Source organism: Ammodytes marinus, assembly GCF_949987685.1.
Source record: "Ammodytes marinus genome assembly, chromosome: 4".
In the NCBI taxonomy this organism is placed as follows: Eukaryota; Metazoa; Chordata; class Actinopteri; order Uranoscopiformes; family Ammodytidae; genus Ammodytes; species Ammodytes marinus.
In genome coordinates this window covers 20,099,076-20,117,963 of record NC_137233.1, presented here as the reverse complement: position 1 = coordinate 20,117,963, position 18,888 = coordinate 20,099,076, and the positions used below count along the sequence as shown (strand labels likewise).

Sequence of the window (18,888 nt, the reverse complement as noted above, 5' to 3'; positions counted from 1 at the left end):
TACATTTTTAGTCATTCAGTTGAGGAGATAGTGCCACCCCCTCAACACTGACAGTGACTGAATATCTGACAGTTCTCTCTCTACACGCTGTCTTAAAGTGTTTGTCCGTCACATAGGTCTATTAGATTTCCTTGATATTGACAGAAAGTTCCAGTTTGTACTTCCTGTACTCTAGCCTTCAATATTTTAGACATACTGTATACAGTTTAGGGTCAAAGCCCCCATGTGGCACTGTTCTGTTTTGGCCACTTCGGCTGAAGATTTACATCATTAGGGCCCGAGCACCGACTGGTGCGAAGCCCTATTGAAATGCAAAGGATTCTTATTCTTTATTATTATTTTTAGTCATTTTTGGCACTTTTCACCCCCTTCCCGTCATGCATAACTTGAAAAACGTTGTGTACCCATCAGACCTGCAAAAAATTGCAACTTATCGTTGGTTTCGAGACCGGGCCAAAAAAACGGCGCCCCCTGTGGCTACAAACAGTTTTTCAGGAAATGCATGCTCAAATTGCGCTAGAAGCCTGACATGTTAGGACAACATGTATTGGCCCGAGGCGCACCTAAATGCAATTTTATGTCCTGGGCCAAACTCAACAGGAAGTCGGCCATTTTGGATTTAGTGCCTAAAATCGCCATATTACAAAATTTCACATATCGACAAACTCGTCCTATAATTTTTACGCCAGGGACGTCGAACCACTTCTCAAATACTCAAGACGCTTTCCCGATGTTAAATTGCGGAAAGATTTCAAAATTACAGTAGAACCAGGGAGCTATTGGGGGTCAAAGTTGACGTAAACATCATAAAAAACCAACCTCATGAAACTTTAATTAATCATAACTCAGGCTGTGTTATACCTAGCCACACCAAATGTAAAACCCAAATGTATCTTTGCAGGCCCCACAAAAAAGCCTTTTGAAGCCCCGCCCCAATATCAACAGGAAGTCTTTTAATTTGAAATATGTGAATTTCTGACTCGAAAATCATCACAATGTTAAAAAATTCACAACTCCTAGCAGGAACATATTTTGCAAAACGAAAACTCTAGGGACACTCATAAGACATGGAAGATACACCGAATAATAATTTTGATTCCGAATAACTATGACGAAATGCCGGCCAATAATTCTAACCAAAATTCAGTAATATGTAATAACTCCACATTACTCTGCAGGATTGCAGAGTAAAGTGGACTCATAACAACTTTTTGTGCAAAAAAAAATATGATAGGGTAAGTCCTCAGACATGGAAGATGATATACCCGAAAGCTTGTTTTAACCGGAACCACCGTCTTGCAGCACCGACGCGTCATTCGCCAAAAAACATCAAAAACGAACGCCATGAACCCTTTAATTGATCATAACTCAGGCTGTGTTACACTTAGATGCACACTATTTCATATAGCAATGTACAATCCCAGGACAAACAAAAAAGCCTCTTGAAGCCCTGCCCCAAAATCAACAGGAAGTCTATTAATTTGAAATATTCGCCAAAAAAACAGGAAGTTGGCCTAACTCCACCATACTATGTCTCATCTTCTCCAAATTTGTTATGGTTAATGAGACCCAAGGCCTGAGGAAGCCCACACGCTAATATTCATATAAAGTGAGAGCGCCACCTGCTGGGCAAAGTAAATATCGCATGTTGGTTATTTACCTCCACGTCCGACGCACTTGATCAAATCAACCTCAAAGCAGCTCAGGTAGGTCCAGAGACAACGATAACACGGGAAGCCGGTTCCGTCGACTCCGTGGCCTTCGTAGTTTCTCGGCGTCATCACCACGAAACAGGAAGCTCCAAACTTCACCCGCCCGGTGAGAGCCCAGGCCCGAGGATGTCCTCGCGTCCGTGTCGCGGCCACTTCCACGCTTCCCGCGACAGGCGAGGCTGGCCAGGACGGCGTCCAGCACGAGAGTGTGAGGGCCCGGTCATCATTGCTCGCAGTTTTAATTTGAGTTGTATTTCAGGAGATTGTCTGACTGTGTGTCTGAATGAGCTATCTTTTAATACCAAGCCAGGGAGCAACATGTATTAGAACACATGCAACACATATTGTTTAACTTAGACAAGCTTAAAATATTGCATTCTATTGGAAGTGGAAATCAAACCAATTTTAGAAAAAAAAACCTTGATGATGTCTAGTCTGTTCTACCTCCCATCAACAAGTATTTTTTTTTCTCTTTTCAATATAAAAGTTTTTTTTATAATTACCACCCTCACCATGTTCAACGTTCTCTTTGTGTTTCAAGGTTCACCATCTGCCACAAAACAGAAGTGATCAAGAACAATCTGAACCCTGTTTGGCAGCCGTTCACCATCCCGGTTCGAGCCCTCTGTAATGGAGACTTTGACAGGTGAGGGGACTGCATAGACATTACATCTTATTATGATCCAACAATATGACGACACAAGACTATTCTGACTGCTGTTGTTTTTCAGCAGTTTTAAACAAGTTGCTGCTTTATGGCATAAAAATAAGTTTCGTATTGCATTGAGGAAATATGGTTGTGAATGTAACATTGAGAAACTACATTTGATTATGCATTATGTCCAGGTACTAAAACATACAGAATTAAAATTGTTATTTTAAATTAGAAATTTGCATAGATTATTTTGTTACGTACATTATACATCATAATTCAATTGTGACTTGTTTTTTCAAATTGCAAGTTTTTGGAATAATAGAGGGGACTGGCATGCAAACCCTGAATATGGAAGGTGATTGCTAGAAGGATGCCACACTTTGAAGCCACCAGCCTCAGGGCTGTTACCGCGATATTTTTACTGTGAACTTAAGTTGCTTTCCCAAATCAACGTTTGGTTACCAGTCTTGTGCTGCAAACAGGCATGTAAAAGTTTGGGCAGATGGTAATGGCGCCTTCTTCCCATCCCTGAAAAAGGAATGAAATTATATGTTTGATAAACTTGCTTTAGGAAGAGTATCTTCTGGAATGCTGACTTCTTCAGATGTTGTTTTTCTATCTATCTATCTATCTATCTATCTATCTATCTATCTATCTATCTATCTATCTATCTATCTATCTATCTATCTATCTATCTATCTATCTATCTATCTATCTATCTATCTATCTATCTATCTATCTATCTATCTATGTAACGCTGGATATGTGAAGATGTGGTTGGAGTCTGTGGTGGTCAGAATAATGCCAGCAGTCGGCCATGCCTGTCAGTCTCAGGCCAGTGCTGGTGTTATTGAGACCAACATGGAAGTAATGCAACGTTGCAACGTTCTCACAGAATCCTCAATTATTGTACTACACTGGCCATAAAGCATCAATTTCAACTCTAAACTAAGTTGAAAAAATTATATCCAAATCCTAATTTTAAACTAAGGGCGATGTAGAGGTGAAGAGCACACACACACACACACACACACACACACACACACACACACACACACACACACACACACACACACACACACACACACACACACACACACACACACACACACACAGTTTTGTGTGAGACAATAGTAAAATGTACACATTACTTATTTACACTACAGAAACAATGCGGAACTAGCAGTACAGGGACAACATTCCCATTTGCAGTGAGAGGTGAGGTGTTACATTGTCAAACATTTGCGCCCAATAATCTAAACCAGGCAAATAGTCATAAATATTTCATTGTCAATAACAAATACCATCTACAATTGTAACGAAAAAGAGTCCATGCCCTCACACTTTCAACACACGGATATGCACTATACTGCGTCCTAATCATTTGACACTCGCACGGCCGGCACATGCTAGAAAACAGCTTTACGACAGCTGGCGTCGTAAAAATACTACCGCTTTTGTCCAAAGGGGCCGCCAACCGACAAAGTTACTCGTAGCCACTTTAAGCCCCGTCTTCTAAAAAGCCCAGTCTGCTCTGATTGGCCAGGTCCCCAAGTGGGGGAACAGGCAATACATGCCTCAATATGGCTTCAGGGAGATCTGGGGGTGTGGCTCATCACAGTTGGAGGCAGTGCTAGGTTAGGTTGGTAATAGGGGGGCATAGTTCTCTCCCCATATGACATTATAAGGGGAGTTTACTGGGGTTATCGAACACAGGTTTTCAGAAAGGTTGAGAACGAGAAAAAGAGAGTGGATTGTTTTATTTCATACTTTGGGAGTCTCTTGTGACACTGGGGGACCCAAATTAATGTTGAAAAACCATTAAAAAGGGAATTATGACTTTTTAAAAAATCCACCAACTTTATTCTTTAAAATTTAAAAGGGCAAGATTCCAAGCATTCTTGACATACTGGGTTTTAATTTTACATAGTTGTACTGTGGCATAGCTTCACCTGCATGGCTCTTTAAGTTTAAAGTGAAGTGGTTAGACAGTGAGACTATAAAACACTCTCTCTGCCTTTTCTCAGGCTAATATGAACCGATTTTAAAATGTTTTGCACATTTATACTACATAGGATCTCAGAGTTCAATAAACCTTCATATTTGCAGCGGTGAAGTCGGTATATGTTGGTTTTTTAAACTAATATATGTTGGTTTTCATGTGAGAAAAATCCTTTAAGAAGGTTTGTTGACAAAATCACTTTTTCTCTAATCAGTGAATATCTTCTCAAAATCTGGTGTTAATACACAGCCTATGCTCTGTAAACTGGTATGTAAACAAAGGGAATGTAAACAAAGGGGGCCCACTAGCGTAAACATGCCCGTTTACAGAGCATAGGCTGTGTATTAACACTTGCTTTTTTTTGCAGCACCCACACAGTACAGACAAGAAGCAGATTGTGAGGAGAAATTCACTGATGTTGGCAAAAAGTGATTTTTTTCCACAATCATTCTCCAGAATTGCTTACCCCACCTTTGATGTAATGTGAGGGCAAAGAAAAGTTGACTTCCTCTTTTACTGACTCTCTGTTGATCTCTCTCCTCTGCCACTTCTCTTTCTCTCTCTCTCTTGCTCTCTCTCTCATGTCTGTCTGTCTGTCTGTCTGTCTGTCTGTCTGTCTGTCTGTCTGTCTGTCTGCCTGTCTGTCTGACCTGCCTCCAGGACAGTCAAGGTGGATGTTTATGACTGGGACAGAGACGGGAGGTAAGTTATTCTGCTGGCTATATTTGTTTTTCTCATTCTTTCTTTTTTTCCATCCTTTATTCATTTTCAGCTCCAGATTGAATCCCCTCAAATGTCACACATTGTTCTCTCTCTGGGGACAGTTCTTTTAGTCATATTATTACAAGTTATTACAACAAATTGAGGGCTCCACTCCCCTGGCACACACTGGGTGATTCAATTAATAGAAACAGCTTTCAGGTGAAAGGTGACAGCGAAGTCTCAGGTCAGACTTTATGAGCACTGATGACTTACTGTAGCTTCTTATTCTTTTTACGGTAGCGGCTCCTCTCACAGACTTGTGGGCTTAAATTAGATTGGTGATTCAGGCTTATCTTGCCTTGTTTTACATACATGCTTTTATTTTTCAGTTTTCTCAGAATAATTTTGAACATTTTGAATTCCCACTTCAAACTTTCCAAATCCCTACACAGAAACCTTAGAGTTTGACAGATAATTAAGTATTTTCTTTCTGGGGAATCTTGAGCAAGTAACTTTTATTTTGATGACAAGCCAATAGCAGAGATTTCAGGCCTTTCATGACCTGTTAAATCATTATACCAAGGCTGTGTGATAGTGAGTACATTCCTGGGCGGCGGATTTGTCCAAATCAAGGTTTTGTGTTTGTCGTTAGTTTTTATTTTAATTTAGTTCCCTTTTTTTCAATTCAGTTCGAAAGACAGGAGTTTGAGATGTGTTTGATCTATTGCTGTCAAACGATTAAAATATTTAATCGCGATCAATCGCAATAATGTCATAGTTAACTTGTGATTAATCGCACATTTTCATCTATTCTAAATGCCCCTTGATTTCTTTTTGCCCCATTTTTAATTTTTAACTTTATGCTCTTATCACATTCTTTACACCCTTGTAATTCAGTGTAATTTTATTTATTTATTTATTTATTTAAATATATAATAATTTCAAATTCAGTGCAAATAGCCCACAGCGAACATACACATAATTGGAACTTTTTTTTTTTATTGAAAACCAAACTATAAAACAACAAAGGCTATATAAAACAAATTAATATTAAGTATTAAGGCTAAATAAAACTGGTTGCTGCCTAAATGTTTTGGGAGTCGTTCCTCCAATGCTTATTTCAGACTGTGTTGACTCACGCGCGCCTGTGTGCGCTCAGGTGGTTGCTATGGGGCTGCTGCAGCCGAGGCGCTCCAGTCGCCCTTCGTAGCGAAAAGGAAAGTGAAAATGAATGACTGGCGGCTGCCACTAACTTAAATTAATTGCAAGTAGTCCTATTGTAAATGACCGCGTAGTCCCAAAGTCACACACGGAAGGTTCTACCAGTGATGGCAGCGCAGTGGGGCTAGGGAGCGCTATGTTACGGTTTTTGCTTCAAAATCAAAATCAAAATTTACTTGACATTTAGCCGTTTTGCCAGTTAAATGATTTTAATGTGAAGTTACGCTGTAGGAAATGTTCAGTTTGAATTAACAGTAATTTAACTGCGAGTTACATCTATAGTTTGTGTGTTGTAGTGTCTCTAACATTACTACTGTAGTTGTTGCAACAGCATGTGAAAAAACTACAAAGTTTGTGAAGTCAAAAATAACGTTAATCTTGTGGAAAAAAAATGAACGCTGTTAAAATGGGTTTGTCTTAATGCCGTTAATAACACGTTAAACTGACAGCACTAGTTTGTTCCCATTCAATCCCATTTTTATTTCACATACCAACAGTGCATTTTGCGATGTTTTTAAGATTGCGCTATTTGCGAAACGTTTTATTGAAGACATACAGTCTACGTCAGCTCAACTGCTTTGACAAACAATTGGGGGACCAGTTGTGCGAACATATTGAGATAGCAGGAGGGTATTGCAAATGCATTCTTAGACATTTTGACTAAATATGATTTTCATGTTCAGTACACATGAAGAGCAAATATTACTGGGGCCTACTACATAACATTGCAGTTGAACAATCGCTGAGCTGTTATTTACATTAGCGACATTACCACTGATCATCCATTTAACAATTAGGCCACAATATAGCAAATTGACCAAACTGACTTCTATATTGTTGAGAGGAGCCTGGGACTGAAGATTTTCATTGCCAATGACCGCTTGTGTAATTGTTGTGCATATGACAAATAAACCATCTTGAAAACAGGTCCATCCATAGGTTTTGACCTAGTCCAGTTGTTACTGTGTCTCTCCAGTTTCAGTTCTCTTTCATTACCTAAACCTTTTCCTTTACAGCTTTGTTAGTTTTCTCTCCTCCACCCTTGTTATAGTTCATCCTCCATTATTCCCCATTGGGAGATGAACTCACTGTTTGCTCCTTGAGGATCCTCCTATTAATACCAGCGTTACACAGACAGCGCAAGTGTCATGCATAGCTCCAGGTGCTGATATATTGAGATGGAGAGATGATCTAAAGGCATGCAGGGGAGAAAGAAAGAAAAAGGAAATTAATTGAACTCATTGGACAGAAGAAGAAGAAGGGCCAGATTTTCACACAAATCAAGGCCAGTTATCCATGCACTGGGACAGCAGTGTAATGACATGCAAATTCAAATACTTTTACAACGTATTACAGATTAGGAATTCTCTATAGTTAGATTAGATTAGAACAGAGGTCTCTTGATATGATCAGAATTAATAAAATGTAGTCAAACACACGTAAGGTTGGACTGAAATTAAAATACAATTTTACAGTTTTTTGTATACCTTATTTTAAGAGCAAACATAAGTTATCATCTTAGTGTTATAGTTCACATTTACAGAATCCTAAAAAAAAAATTATATTTTTTTTGTGCAAAAGATTTAAATAAAATAGAAAGAAAATAATAATTAGTAATAATAAGATTAGTAATATACCTACATACATACTGTTTATACATAAATAAAATACAGTTTTGTGTGAATGTAAGTTTTCTGTATTTTTTCTGCAGTGACAGTGTCCCATACAATAATGTTTAGCATACTGCTCCTGGTGTCTTACGTGTAGGTGATACAATCTGCTTTAGAATGATCATTCTTTGGTGTGGCACATTAGACATATTGAAAATGTTGACGATGTAGCGTTACTTTTCTCCTCTCTGTTGTATGTGTCCCTGTCTGAATCAATCTCTCTCTTCCAGTCATGACTTTATCGGAGAGTTCACCACCAGCTACAGAGAAATGTCCAGAAGCCAAAGCCAGTTCAATGTCTATGAGGTAAACATACAAGGATAGCAATGAATAAGTGTATATACTTCTTGGTAACACTTTACAATAAGAGTACATTAGTTACTACTGTTAGTTCATGTTTAGTTAATGCTTTTAATGGTTAGTTAATGTTTAGTTGATTCTTATTGAGCATTAAATAACTGTTAATGCTCAGTTATTAATGTTTTGTTAAGTATCAACTATGCTTTGTTAGCTATTCTCAGTTAAGCATTAACTAAGCGTAACAGTCAGATACGATACTTATATGCATTAACTAAGCAGGTTATAATGGTTGGTGAATTCTTATTTAATGCACATTAAGCAGTAACTAACTGTTAATTAATATATCATTATTGTAAAATGTTACCTACTTCATCTTAAGAATAGTGTATACTTCTTCCTACTCCTCCTCGGACATATTACATTTGTTAAATATCTTGTTGGTGCTTTATACATTGTACTTGGTTCATTTACTTTGTTTTGTTTTGCTATTCACAACAATTCTAAATCTTTCTATTTTCTTGCATTTCTGTTTTCACAAATAAAAATAAATAAATAAAATTAAATAAGAATAAGTGGAAGAACTTGTTAAGGAAAAGAAAACATGTATAATTCATTCAGGATTCTCTCCAAAACTTCTTTATTTTCCTGAATGTATAAAGCGTTATCAAAAATGTTACTATGTTTTTCGGTTTGCATACAACCACATCAATATGGTTCCTTGAAAGTGTTTTATTATTCATTCAAGAAATAGTTCTTTGTATATTAATAATTTCAGCTCTTCATCTGATGACAATATTTAATTGCCAATACACCACCATTCACAGGAGTGCAGACAGTCGTGCATTGAATGCCTACACATTTTCTGCTCGGGCGAGTACAGTATTTGTTCATAAACTCATTTCGTATTTTTCCTGTCAAGGTTTTGAATCCTAAAAAGAAAGGCAAGAAGAAGAAGTACGTCAATTCGGGGACGGTAAGAAAAAGAGCTGTCGGAGTGTGTTGTATGTGGGGCTGACAGATTCAGCAGTGACAGTAAACAGATGGTGTTTTGCCAGGAGTCTCCTTGTAAAGTGTCTGCCTGCTTTTTTCCCTCTCTACATCTTCAAGGTGACTCTGCTGTCTTTCAAAGTGGAGTCAGAGTACACTTTTGTTGACTTCATCAGAGGAGGGTAAGAACTCTGTCTGTGCTGTTTCAATCAGTCAGTGCAGTTACATAGGACAACTAGATCGGATTAAGACATCTACCGAACTTGCCACTCGAACGGACCGCGTCACGTTCATGACCTTTCAAATATTCGATAAATATTCGATAAATGGCTCTATAACCAACAAGTGGTTATAGAGCCACGTCCGGTTCCTTTCCTGCAACAACACTACTATTTATTACATTGTCTCCTTCCACTTCCTTGTGAAATCCCAGATCGTGAACTCTCGAGCAAGCGCATAACGCGATATGCGATCCTGTATTCATGCAGGTAGAATGCAGACTATGAACGAGTTATCTAGGTGTTCTTATCCGACTTCGCTTGTCTATTAATGTGCAGAATTGTGTGCAAAGTAGATTGGATAAAGGTGTTAACATGCATTTTACAAAGTTCTGTTGAGGTCTTATTCATTTATTTACCCGAGTATGAGTCCGCATTTAACCGCACTGAGTGTCTATGGTGAAGCCATTGAATGTCTAGACCTGGATTTTTCGCTTTTCTTTTAAGGCGAGACACTGCGGGCAAAAAAACATTGTTTTTTCAAGCACTGGTCAATCCTTTAAAATTTTGGGCTATTTTGCTTCCATAACATGTCTTCTTTCACACTAGTGTAGATCAAAGATCCAACATGCAAAAGCTGTTTATTTGACTATGCCTTGTCTGTTTGTGTATATTTCTCCTTTACAACCATCTTTAAAGCCCGTTATATCAACAGATATGTCTTTCAATACACAATCGATCTTAGCACTATCAGAAGGTTTGACAACTGATTTTGACAACTGATATGTTGGTGTACATTGTCTGATTTATGTTACATTCTCTTCTTAAAAGCAAGACAAACGCATTTTTGCATAGTATTTCTTCATTCATAAAATTAGAAACGGTCAGCTTTCCCCCCCTATTTGTTTCAGTGCACTGAACGTTAATTTATGGAGCCTTGACTTAAGTCAGATTATGGGACACACTGCGTTTACATGCAGACTCATAATCGGGTATATAAACGAATAAGACTTCAACAGGACTTGTAAAATGCATGTAAAAACCTTTATCCGGTCTACTTCGCACACAAATCGGAACATTAACGGACAAGCGAAGTCGGATAAGAACACCTAGATAACTCGTTCATAGTCTGCATTCTACCTGCATGTATACACGGATCTGATATCGCATAACGGAGTTTGCGTTCTGCGCCTGCTCGAGAATCCCTGCTGGGGATTTCACAAGGAAGTGGAAGGAGATGTTTCCGGAAGGGCACCAGACGTGGCTCTATAACCACTTGTTGAAAGGGCTACAGCGCCACCTAGCAGAGTGGAGACAGCCATGCACCGGACATTTATCGGATATTTGCAAGGCCATGTATACTCAGACAAGTGACGCGGTCCGTTCGAGTGGCAAATTATTTGGTATATGTGATAATCCAATCCAGTTGTCCCATGGAAATCCACTGACTGAGCATGACTTCAGCTTTGATTACAGACTGCCCATATACTGTTTAAATCATGGTGCAGATTTGTGCTGCCCTGTTCTTAGATAAGTAACAGCAGTGAGCTATGGATGACTTTCTCAGTCCAGCCTGGACTGCTCATGCTGACACAGTCCTAAACATCTCTGTGTGTTGAATGATACTGATGTTCCTCTATCTCCCACCAGGACACAACTCAATTTCACTGTGGCCATAGACTTCACAGCATCCAATGGTCAGTCCTCTTTCCTAATATATTTAATAATATATTATACTGTGCATGAGACCGATTTTCTTAGAAATGTTTAAAATCAATATATCATTGACAAATGATTTGTTATGTTGTACTCGTTTTCTTACAAAAATGGTCAGTCCATCAATCTGCTCTGCCAGTGGTAATATACATAGCCCACAATGTTAAATATGTATTTAAAGTTCATAATGCACAATATATAGCGGAAAGCTGAGTAGATTGGATAAAGGTGTTAACATGCATTTTACAAAGTTCTGTTGAGGTCTTATTCATTTATTTACCCGAGTATGAGTCCGCATTTAACCGCACTGAGTGTCTATGGTGAAGCCATTGAATGTCTAGACCTGGATTTTTCGCTTTTCTTTTAAGGCGAGACACTGCGGGCAAAAAAACATTGTTTTTTCAAGCACTGGTCAATCCTTTTAAATTTTGGGCTATTTTGCTTCCATAACATGTCTTCTTTCACACTAGTGTAGATCAAAGATCCAACATGCAAAAGCTGTTTATTTGACTATGCCTTGTCTGTTTGCGTCTGTATATTTCTCCTTTACAACCATCTTTAAAGCCCGTTATATCAACAGATATGTCTTTCAATACATATGTCTTTCACCGTAGTCAATCTTTCACACAGAATCAATGGACTCAACACTGCTTCCAAAACATTGTGAATAAAAAGCATTTAATTCAAATCAAACAGTTCAGCGGACAGCACATTTCCCAAACACTGGAGAGCTAACATTAGCTGGAGAGCTTAGCTCAATGACGGCACATCTATCCTCTACCCTTATTTGCAGTTAGTTTTAGTGAAATACATAATTACAATACATTATTATGATTATATCTCTGACTTTTCCGTCAAAGTTTTAGCACAAAGGTCATGGTGTGTCTGGAAAAAGTAAAACATATTAAATGTCGACTTATATGTGTTCTGACACGGCTTTAGTACATTTACCATAATTGGGTGAAGGCTTTGTATGTCTTGATTCTCTTAAAAAAGTACTTAATACCTTAACCTTCCCTGCATGCCTCTTCAATCCTTGTGTAGTATGAGAAGCCCTTGCTCTGTGTGTTATGAGGACGGCAAAATCAAGACCTACCTTCTTTAATTTGGCTTTTAATTTAATTCTATTTGATCTGATTCACATAAGCGTTTGATTGAATTATTTTAACTTAGCTCTTTTTCCCTTTTATTTATCTATCTATTGATATGACTGTTTTTTTCTACTTCTTTCTTTTAATAATTGATAATATATTTGAAAATAGCGTTTTTTTTAGGGCCCTCATAGACCCTTTGTGAGGCACTTTTCGTTACCTTTTTTGTGTATGAAAAGTGCTCCATAAGTAGTACAGCCTGATTTGATGTGGTTGTGTGTGTTGGTGCGTGTCTCTCTCCAGGTAACTCATCCCAGCCCACCTCCCTGCACTACATGAGCCCATACCAGATGAATGCGTACGCCATGGCCCTGAAGGCGGTGGGGGAGATCATCCAGGACTACGACAGTGACAAACTCTTCCCGGCGTACGGCTTTGGAGCTAAACTTCCTCCAGACGGCAAGATCTCCCACGCATTCCCACTGGTAGGAGACACGCAGAGAGCTAGAGAGTTATAGGTAGAGTGGTCTTATGGTATAAGTGCAGGACATTTTGAGATATTCACTAAAAAAGGTACTTCTGTTTTTCCAGGTCAAGTCAACTGTATTGTCAATTTCTGCAATGTGTTAATAATAATAATAATAATAATAATAATAATAATAATAATAATAATAATAATAATAATAATAATAATAATAGGGGAAGGTGGGGTGATTTGTGCAACTTTTTACTCAAAGTGATTTTAAAGTGAGGCCTTGACAGTTATGTCTCCAACTCAAATATGTACATATATTTCAGGATGTTGTGCATCCCTGGCAATAAAAACTTTGGATCTGGAATAAACTGTTTAAGAAATATAGCTTTCGGAAAAAAAGTTGTCTTGACGCACAAATCACCCCACGTAGTGGGGTGATTTGTGCGTCATTGTGTCACAATGACAAAGTCACCATCATCATCTTTCTGGCCATCTGAACTCTCATCAGTGGTGTCGTTAAGTGGAATTGAGATGTCACTCTCTTCTGAGCTACTGTAGACAATCACTTTCTTTTGGTGACCAGCGTATACACCCATGCCACTGGCACAACTCTCAGAAATGTACTTTGCACTAGTTGCTCCGTGCTTGTGGAACCAACTGCCACCTGACAAATGTGATTCCCCCTACATTTCTGCCTTTAAATCAAGGCTCAAAACCCATATGTACACCCTGGTGTTTCCTCCCCATTAACTATCTCACCTCTGCACTACTATCTGTGTTTATGTGGATGTATGGGCTTTACGTCTTTTATTTTGGTTGTTGTTATTGTACCTTCATTGTTTACCTACTGAATGCACTATGTACAGCACTTTGGACAGTGCAAACTGTCATAAATGTGCTTTTATAAATACATTTTACTTACTTACTTACTTATAACTCACCCAGGCCCTTGCGCACAAATCACCCCATCCCCAGAATTTTGGATAATAGGCATGATGCAGCAATTTAGGGCTGACATTGTGCTAACTATATAGACTCAAAGTGTAGCATACCAAAGCACTAAACATGTGTCAAATGTTTTCAAACGTGTCTATAATTGTTCAGACACAATAATCAAAAAACCTTGATCATGGAAATTTTACTTTGAAAGGCAAAACACAGTTTTTTGAGCTTAAATGTGCTTATATCTTATTCCTTGTGTCTCCCTTCTTTACAGGATGAGTCAAATGGATGGCTCTTCTTAAATATGTGGTCACATTTCCAATTTCTTCCACGGTTTTCTAGAAACAAGGGGTTTTGCATCTTCCAAAATGCACAAATCACCCCACCTTCCCCTATATTTAATTTATATAGCGCTTTTCTCGCACTCAAAGCGCTTTTCATAAGAGCACAACAGTAAACAAACAAAAGGAAAATGTAAAGTTGATGGGGCTTGGGATCCAGGTTCTATTCATTCACACACAGTCATACTGGTGGTGGTAAACTACGGTAGTAGCCACAGCTGCCCTGGGGCAGACTGACGGAAGCTTGGCTGCCATTCAGCGCCTACGGGCCCCTCCGACCACCTCAAACATACACCAGCTCCCTTAGCATTTGCCTAAAGAGGCTGACCCACAATGCAGTGGAGCTATATTCATAGCAGGGTGTGTGTATTCCTGGAACTCCCAGCAAACAGCAGCTATATATATTGTCTTTTATTTTGACCCTTTCATATATTATTTTTTATTATATTAATTAGATATGTTGCCAGACATACAGAGGAAGAGCAAAATATGTTTCTCTCCGAGCCACGGTGCAATAAGTAAAAAATTATAAAAGAGCAATATATTCAGTTAATAAGTTTTAGCAAAAGGTAAGGCAAAACCAAATATGAAATATGAAGAACGTTATTTACAATGTGTGCAATATAAACTGAGAAATTGAAAATTTTCAATATGTGCAGACTGAGTGTAAATATTGATGTAAAAAGCACTGATTTTAGTGGAAAAGACTACCTAAGAGTCTTTGGTAACACCTTACAATAAGGATACATTAATCTTTTTTTTTTTTTTTTTTTTTTAACCTTTATTTATACAGGTAAATCCCATTGAGTCCGAAGACTCTTTTGCAAGGGAGACCTGTTCCCATTTACACGTTACCATTCACACACACACATTTACACTGATAGCAGGCTAACTATCGACATTCACACGAGGCAAGGTGGGTGAAGTGTCTTGCCCAAGGACACAACAACTATGACACAGGTGGCAGGGCGGGGATCGAACCTCCAACCCTTTGATCATCGGCCGACCCGCTCTACCAACTGAGCCACAGTCGCCCCAAATATAATATATAAATAACAGTTAGTTAATGCTAAGAAAATTATATAAACAGTTAGTTAATGAGTAGTAAATGATTATTAAGCATTTACTGACTGTTAATGCTTAGTTATTTACAGTTAGTTAATTATTGGTAAAACATTATCAATGCATGTTAACTAATGTGTTGAAAAAAGCATTTATGCGAATACACTGAAAACAATGCATCTGGTTCGTCCAATGATATTGTCATGTCCATGTCAAATAAAATCTACTATACTATACTAATGCTTAGTTAATCATAAAGTAAGCAGTTATTAACGGTTAGTAGATGCTTAGTTAAGGCTCATTAAGCATATATAAGCATTAACTATCAGTTAATTAATGTACCCTTATAGTAAAGTGTTACCTTTTATGATTTGAACTGTCTGCTTCCAGAAATGTCATCTTATAATCTGTTTCCAACATGTAGCTGACTTGTGTCTGCTCTAACTAAACACTAGCATGATGTGAAATGTCCATTGGTCAGATGTGAGCTCTCGCTGGCCGCTGAAGCGTGTATCCCATTTCTATTTTAGACTTTCTTCAAGTCTCACTCGAAATGCATTCTATCACAGTCAAGGCAAAAAGCAGGGTAGAGCAAAAAACTGTATATTGTGTCCAACTGTGCCACCATCCAATATTGTGTGTGACCAATGTTTATTGTTGAACATTAGAAAACAAATAACTTCATACAATAAAATATATATATATATATATATATATATATAGTTATTTTATTTTAATGAAAGATGGATCAGAACGTCACTTTAAGAAAAAATGCTGTGATACACCATCACCAAATATTAGACAGACAACTTGCTGGTTTGACATGGTGGATCATTTTCTGTTGGAGTGGGTGGAAAAAATAATAGAGCTAATAGGAGAGTAAATATTAGAATTAATATTCATTAATAATAATAATTGATAATATTTTTTTAGATGAACAAAGTGACTTAATCTGAAAATATATTCTGCATCAACCATACACAAAACTCCAAATTCTTCAGGCTTCTATGACCATTTGGTTGAAGTTATTAATTGAATTAGGAATCATCTATCAAATGAATATTTAATGTATTTTATGAGGCTGAATAGTAAAGTGGCTATCAATTTCCCTGTAATGACAAACAACTAGTGGATATAACCCTGCAGGGCAGTGGGTGGGTGGACATGAGTAGGAGTTAATTTGTGTGGTAATGCTGGCACGTCGGTAGGGAGAGAGAGTGTGTGTGTGTGTGTGTGTGTGTGTGTGTGTGTGTGTGTGTGTGTGTGTGTGTGTGTGTGTGTGTGTGTGTGTGTGTGTGTGTGTGTGTGTGTGTGTGGAGGCTAAAAAGTTTCTCATTGGTTGCAATGGCTTTCCAGATTTCCATTGGACGGCCCTTATTGATTGGAGGGTGACCCAAAATGAGCTGCCCAGATATGCTTAGGAAGGAGCCTCCCCAAGCTCAGTCTTAGAGCCTGTTTAAACTGTAACGATTTCAACACAATTGCAAAATTATTTTATGTTGTGGGGCCTGTCAAGATAACAGAGATTCCACTGGGTTCCAATATCACAGCAACACTCCCAACGGCTACTTGCTGCAAGTTGGCGTAGTGCTCACAACGTCAAAAAACCATTCTGTGCATTCTGAGTGTATTTTCATACATGTACCGTACTTTCCGTACTATATGCCGCACTGGACAATAAACCGCAGGTGTTATAATGTTTAATTACCATATGTAAGAGTTCGTGCACAGAGGGGATTGTCGGGAAAGAGATGGCTGCTTGAGGAAGCTCCCACATTTCAACAAACAAGTTGCATATTTGCATAACGTACGTAAGTGTTACCATTTTGTGCAATAGTAGCTATTAGGGATGGGCACGAGTGTTTTCGCTACTCGTGTGATCGCTTGCATTCCTCGAGGATCAATCGATTCCTCGTTAAACTTTTTTCTATTTTTAGGACGCAACGCATCTGTCTACAGAACAACGGTTGACCGCAATAAAGCGCTCAATGCTTATGTCAAACAGTCACAGTTGCCATATGATATTAAGGATTTATTTTCCACAAGTTTAAAACACATTTTCCTAACTGAAAGTAATTAAATAAGCGGGCCACAATTTAAACCGATCGAGTAGGTCTAGGTCTGCGGTGGAGAGAGAAAAAAGAGAGAGAAAAAAAGCATGGGCTGTAGTTGGATAACATTCAAAATAGACATTTAAAATAAGAAGGGCAGCAAATACAATACAATTATTGTCCTACAATTTAAACACATAGATAGGCTAAATAACTCACCAAAGCAGTAGAAGTAGTAGGCTAGTATCCAACCGCGTAATGCTCACTCCTGTCCGTGACTAATTACCGCGACTAATTCCTCGTTAACGGAACGTTACACCGTCGGCTTTTGAATCTCAATCCTATATTCCATAATAAAGGCTTCTTAAATGTCGTTTGCTCGAATGTGCCCGAAGTCAGCCTGGCTTCTTCACATGACTTTCCAAGTTTTCCAGCACCGCATTCAGCTCCGCGGTGCTGTGGAGACCACACACTGGCTGCGCTGCACGGAGGTGGCAGTTATTTGCGGTTTCTGTTTGACACAACGCTTAGTTTATTTAACTTGGATCAAAATATTTAATTTTGTTAAACTTTATATCCGTTTTGTGCCGTTTTGTACACGTATATAACATTTTAAAATAGGGGCGGCCCGCCGGCCGGCCTAAAGGCTAAAAACACAAAAAAAAACTAAAAAACGATTTTCCTCATCCACCAATCGAGATCATTTGAAACGAGGAGTACTCGAGTACTCGATTACTAACGCCCATCCCCAGTAGCTACAGAATATACAGGTCCTTCTCATATAATTAGCATATTGTGATAAAGTTCAATATTTTCTGTAATGTACTGATAAACATTAGACTTTCATATATTTTAGATTCATTACACACAACTGAAGTAGTTCAAGCCTTTTATTGTTTTAATATTGATGATTTTGGCAAAAAAAATAAAGAAAAACCAAAAATCCCTATCTCAAAAAATTTGCATATTTCATCCAACCAATAAAAGAAAAGTGTTTTTAATACAAAAAAGTCAACCTTCAAATAATTATGTTCAGTTATGCACTCAATACTTGGTCGGGAATCCTTTCGCAGAAATGACTGCTTCAATGCGGCGTGGCATGGAGGCAATCAGCCTGTGGCACTGCTGAGGTGTTATGGAGGCCCAGGATGCTTCGATAGCGGCCTTAAGCTCATCCACAGTGTTGGGTCTGGTGTCTCTCAACTTCCTCTTCACAATATCCCACAGATTCTCTATGGGGTTCAGGTCAGGAGAGTTGGCAGGCCAATTGAGCACAGTAATACCATGGTCAGTAAACCATTTACCAGTGGTTTTGGCACTGTGAGCAGGTGCCAGGTCTTGTTGAAAAATGAAATCTTCATCTCCATAAAGCTTTTCAGCAGATGGAAGCATGAAGTGCTCCAAAATCTCCTGATAGCTAGCTGCATTGACCCTGCCTTTGATAAAACACAGTGGACCAACACCAGCAGCTGACATGGCACCCCAGACCATCACTGACTGTGGGTACTTGACACTGGACTTCAGGCATTTTGGCATTTCCTTTTCCCCAGTCTTCCTCCAGACTCTGGCACCTTGATTTCCGAATGACATGCAAAATTTGCTTTCATCCGAAAAAAGTGCTTTGGACCACTGAGCAACAGTCCAGTGCTGCTTCTCTGTAGCCCAGTTCAGGCGCTTCTGCCGCTGTTTCTGGTTCAAAAGTGGCTTGACCTGGGGAATGCGGCACCTGTAGCCCATTTCCTG

The 18,888-nt window shown here is 38.6% G+C and overlaps 1 protein-coding gene across 1 annotated transcript in view; it reads left to right on the top strand.

Annotated features, from left to right (window-relative positions):
• Nucleotides 1-18,888, top strand: part of LOC307249724 (copine-9-like) — a gene marked incomplete at both ends in the record, with an annotated part of 148,692 nt that overhangs the window by 111,824 nt on the left and 17,980 nt on the right. The window contains 7 exon segments of the mRNA XM_080026575.1: nucleotides 2,254-2,358; nucleotides 5,030-5,071; nucleotides 8,193-8,268; nucleotides 9,182-9,235; nucleotides 9,370-9,431; nucleotides 11,118-11,164; nucleotides 12,578-12,759. Coding sequence (XP_079882701.1) covers nucleotides 2,254-2,358; nucleotides 5,030-5,071; nucleotides 8,193-8,268; nucleotides 9,182-9,235; nucleotides 9,370-9,431; nucleotides 11,118-11,164; nucleotides 12,578-12,759 — 568 coding nt within the window.